Genomic DNA, 5,277 nt, shown 5'->3' on the forward strand with positions numbered 1-5,277 from the left:
TTGAAGACACTTAGATTACTTAGGGTATTTCAATAAAAGAACTATTGTTATAGTTATGTTTTGGTTTGAACTTGTATTGTCACTTTCGAACTTGTGTTACTTGGCTTATTAAATGAATTAATGTTATTATGGTCACTTAATAGTGCCACGTGTGTTTGAACAATCTGTACGTCACACTCGGGCGTTTCCGCTTAAGCCGGGGTGTTACAGATCGTTCTTGTGTTTGTTTTGGAATTGATTTTTCCTTGATCAATTCCGTTCATTTCATTCAATCTCTTTTGAAATTGTATGATTTTTTTTCTTTGTTTTTCGACGTACTCTATTTTCGTTCCGTCGATGATATGTTCAGTGTCGTATTTCTCCGTATTTCTTCTCTAGATTTTCTGTGTATATGTTACATGCCCTATATGTTATATGGCGCATAACTTACACGTCGTATATGCTATACGCCGCATAAGTTGTTCTTTTTCTTGTTTTCTTCTCGTACGTTTGTTTTGTCCCGTTGTGTTCAATGGCAGACTCGAACAGTTCTGTTCTTCTGAATTTGTCCATCGCTTCTTTGAACCCTTTTTATCTTCACCCTTCGGATCATCCTGGTATCATCCTTGTTTCAAAAATTTTTGATGGTACTGGCTTCGATGCATGGAAGAGAGCAATGATGATTGCTTTGTCTGCTAAAACAAGCTCATTTGATAATACTTCAACTATATCGGTTAATGAGTTACCTCTTGCAATTTGGCAGCCTTGCAATGATATGGTCATATTATGGATTCTCAACACCCTCACTCGTGATATCAGTGATAGTGTCTTGTATGCTGAAATTGCTCAGATTATTTGGAATGAGTTGAACACTCGATATGATCGATCAGGCAAATGGTGCTAAGTTTTATCAGTTATAAAAGAGTCTTTGCCAAATCACTCATGGTAGCAGTGATACTGCTACGTACTTTACCAAGATGAAATCAAATTGGGATGAGCTGAATGCTATTAATACCATTCCCTCCTGTACATGTGGAGTTGCATAATTGTTTTCCAAAAGAGAAGAAGACTAGAGGCTGATTCAATTTCTTGTTGGTTTTAATCCTAGCTATGACATGTTCAAAAACAACATTTTGATGATGCAACCACTTCCTTCTATCAACCATGCTTATGGTATCCTCATACAAGATGAGAAATAGAATGAGATTCATACCACTTCTGCATCTATGAATGCAAACAATGGAGGTCCCACCAATGGGGGAACAGGAGAGAATATAAGAACCTTGGTGTATACTCATTGTAAAAAGAATGGGCATTCGGTCAACAAGTGTTATTAGCTTATTGGTTTTCCTAAGGATTTCAAATTCACCAAAGGCAAGAAGTTTGCTAATCTTGCTGAAGATCAAGGGCAAAGTGGTCATAAGAATCCATCTGAGTAGCAGCAAGCAATAATTTAGCAACAATACAATAATCTCATGATTCTATTACAGCAGACTAAAGTTCAAATTGGTGCTTGAACCACATTTGCTGCTAATCATGCCACAACCATCAATCAAGAATCTTTTAGAGGTATGATGCCTTGCAATTCTTCAAAACATTATTCTAAATGGATTCTTGACACTGGTGCCAATGATCATATGTGCCATGATCAAAGACTGTTTACTTTTGTTATCTCAATATCGCGGTCTATGACCGATTTCCCATAAATGTAATCGTTTAGTGAAAATTGGGACTATGAACATGGTTGTGTTCATAGTTATCCAATAGAAACCATATTTTGACATCGACTCTCTATAATAGGTTACCTCTGAACGGATCTGTTTACTTAAAACCGGGGCTATGTTTATAGATATCAAATATATTAAACACAACTGCGGATTTTAGTCATTTTGGAGACTTGAACTCAAGACCTCCTAACCTTGAACCTCTTGTAGTGTTTTAAAAGCTTTGTCTTTACCAATAGACTCCCCTCTCTTAAATAAGGTGACTAATTAATTTTTTTAACAACTGTATATTATCAGTAAAAGTTCAACACTACACAAAGCTAGAGAGCTGAAAACCCAAGAGTACATTTACATTTTAGCCCGGGGGTTTGTAAACTAACCATATAATATTAAGTATTAACACAAAAGAAATCTACACCACTTATTTCTAGTCGTAATTTTTTAGTTTCAACTAGGGCTGGCAATTTATACCCGATACACGAATACACGATACGTACCTACACGACTTTAACAGACCGGTACCAGGTAAGGCCTTAACAGGTTTCGTGTACTAAGTAGGTAAAGTACATGTTTAACTGTTAAGTACCTGATTTGATTTTTATAATTAAATATAGATAACTAGGATAGAGCCAGTGCGATACACAGGTGGTTAAAAAGTAAAATTAAAAAGTTAAGTTTAATAATATATACATATTAACATATCTTATGAATTTATAAGATGTAAATAATTTTCTAAAATACCTAGATTAGTAAGAATAATTTGTATTTGTATTTTAAAAGTAATAAAATAGAAGATTGTGAATCTATACCAATTAAGAAAAAGAGAAGAATAACACTAATTCATTGTAGTTGAGTTGGTAAGTCATAAAGATTTTAAAAGCAAGGTGGTGAGTTCAATTCCCACCAATAACATATTTTTCATTTTATCATTTATGAAGGGAAAATTGTAAAAATAGAAACTTGTACACTTGGAGCCTATGTCATTGAATGACATGTGGAATTGTGTTGCTTTAATGGTATCGAGTTAGAAGTTAGATAGTTAGATAGATTATAAGTTATCCTAAATCTAAATTCCTATAATATTCTCACTTTCTTTCAGCCATCACATTCCCACGACATTCCCAATTAGGTTAATACGAATAATTTGACTGTCGTAGAATCGATTTCAGCTCTTATCGTGTATTATCGTGTATTAACAGGTTCGTGTTCGTGTTTGGGATACAGGTACATGATAAGTTTTCGTGTCATGTACAGGTATACACATTTCGTGTTCGTATCTTATCGTGTACGGGTATACACGATATGTCAGCCCTAGTTTCAACCTTGATCTGTTCTTCACTCATATAAAAGGAAGAATCCCGATTAGTTAATTAAAAAGGTAGTAAAAAGCGTCAGTTTATGAATGATTAAAGCCTTGGTTTGCGACAAACAACTCATGCTCATTAATTTAGAATTCCAAATGGTTTTACACCAGCATTGTCGCGTGTTGCGGCTGTATATTTTTTGTTTTTTTTATATAGTTTGTTATTCATGTCAGATATAAATTAAAAGTTTTTGATCACATCGAAACAGAAGGCAAGCGGGTAACAAGTTACGCCACTACCCCTTTTTGTTTGGTTTATAAATATCATTTAGGTTTGGTTTTGCTCGGCTTTTACATTTAAATTTATATAAATCCAATATGAAGATTTAGGTGAATTCATTAACAAAAATTAAAATAAAAGGTTTTAGAATTACATTAAAAGAATGCAAAAAATCTAAAAAGATAATTTATAACATTTAAACTTTTGCTATTAATAATTTACTAACCTACTATGCAATTAGGGTTCTATATAAATTTAGTTTGATGCGAAGTGGAAGATAGCATAAGACGCGAAGTGGAAGCTAGTGTAAGACGCAGAGCATACCAAAACTGTGAAATCAAAGAGGGTGTTAAAACATTCCTAACAAATATATTTTAAAATCACCCAGAGTAATTTATTGTCTATTTTGATTATCTAATATCTCATCACCCATTTTAGTAAAAATAATGTGCAATAAATAATTTATAGTAATGTCCCTTCAATTATTATTATTTAATACATTTGTTTTTTTTGTTGTAAAAACATTTGCCTTTATAAAGTCCCATAATGGCCCCAAGATGGTGTAGAAGCTTTATCTATTAATTTATGCAGATTACATATGAGCATTACTAACAATCTTATTTATCTTACGACCAGTGCAAAACTAATTTTGTTGTAACCATACCAATTGCATTCGCAACATGCAGAAAATCACAATTTACAAATTATTTACTAAATCAGTTGCAGACATGTGTCACTTTCTAATTAAAACCTTTGTATAATATGAACAATAGAAATTGGATTGCCAATACAACATGAAAAATAAAAATAGTTGATGTGAAATGCATCTGACCCATATGATAAAAATAAGGGTGATGGGAGAATTAGTCAAATAAACCATTCACAATGATAGATCAACTACGACAAATACACAAACCACGCAACCTAGATATCAGAAACGCAACGATAAATTCGCAACCCTAGCATCAAATTGAAGCCTGAAAACGGTTAAGAAAGGTGCGCAAGTTGGAGGCAGGGGAAGATTTGTCGGTAAACAAATTCTTGTATATGGGATGACGAAAACAAATTCTTGTATATGTATTGAATTAGCGGCACCTTCCTGTCAATAAAATGATCAATGGGTGGCTGGAAACCGTTATACGCCCTAACACTATTACTCATATTGTTTTCTAAATGAACGGCGTCAACGTTTGGTTTGCATTTCTAAATGAAGCATTGTTTCTCTTCATGAACACCGATTCAAATTTGCATTTGTTCAAATTTTTATTTAAGAGTAAAACACAAATTCACAAACTTTCAACGTAATTGTTCAAATTTTCATTTAAGAGTAACACACAAATCCACAAACTTTCAACGTAATCTGAACACGGATCAATCATCCCTAATCATGCACGTCGATGATGAAATCAAATAGACGGTTATATAAATGTGTTTTTAGTGTAACCGTTGAAATTAAAGAGGGTGCTATATCTTGCAACGGGAAACCGCCTTAACCGGACACCTCCAACGTATCTGGTACGATGCCGTTAATTTGTTCTTCAGTGCGGTTCGAATACTCACCGCCAATGATTCGACTGATGTGTAAAAATGAAATCGGAAGGTCGTTATTTATAGCCTCCTTTCCAGGAAGTTGTGCCTTTTTTTAAAAGATGCGTCTGTTCAGAAAAGTGTTGTGCCTTTGAATTATACATGCATATATTCACTCTCATGGTGTGTCGGTTAGATTAGAATACAGATAGGGGAAAGAAACTTAAATTTGTGTATGTGGTATACTAATTAATTAAAATTAAAACTTTATAATTAAATATGCTTTGAAGAAAGATTGGAAAATAAGTGTGCAATTAATTCTAAATATAGTATAGATAATATATGCTGCTTTGGCATATCAAACAAAATTTATAATTATGTGCACTTTATTTTTAAAATTAGACATTATTAAGTGATTATGTTTTCGATCTATTCAAAAGAACCTACTAATCTTAACCCTACTT

General features: G+C 33.2%; 1 protein-coding gene across 1 annotated transcript; it reads left to right on the top strand.

The window, feature by feature from the left end:
• Window positions 1-511: 511 nt before the first annotated feature.
• Window positions 512-883, top strand: LOC143575714 (uncharacterized). The gene has a single exon (XM_077060004.1). It carries the CDS (start codon window positions 512-514, stop codon window positions 881-883), a length of 372 nt encoding a protein of 123 aa, XP_076916119.1.
• The last annotated feature ends 4,394 nt before the right edge of the window (window positions 884-5,277 follow it).

Source organism: Bidens hawaiensis, unplaced genomic scaffold (genome assembly GCF_021521415.1).
Source record: "Bidens hawaiensis isolate Kalapana, Puna unplaced genomic scaffold, B.hawaiensis_p1.1 tig00027595_1, whole genome shotgun sequence".
NCBI lineage: Eukaryota > Viridiplantae > Streptophyta > Magnoliopsida > Asterales > Asteraceae > Bidens > Bidens hawaiensis.

Excerpts from the sequence above, each read along its gene's own strand:
- LOC143575714 (XM_077060004.1), top strand. The coding sequence starts at position 512 with ATGGCAGACTCGAACAGTTCTGTTCTTCTGAATTTGTCCATCGCTTCT.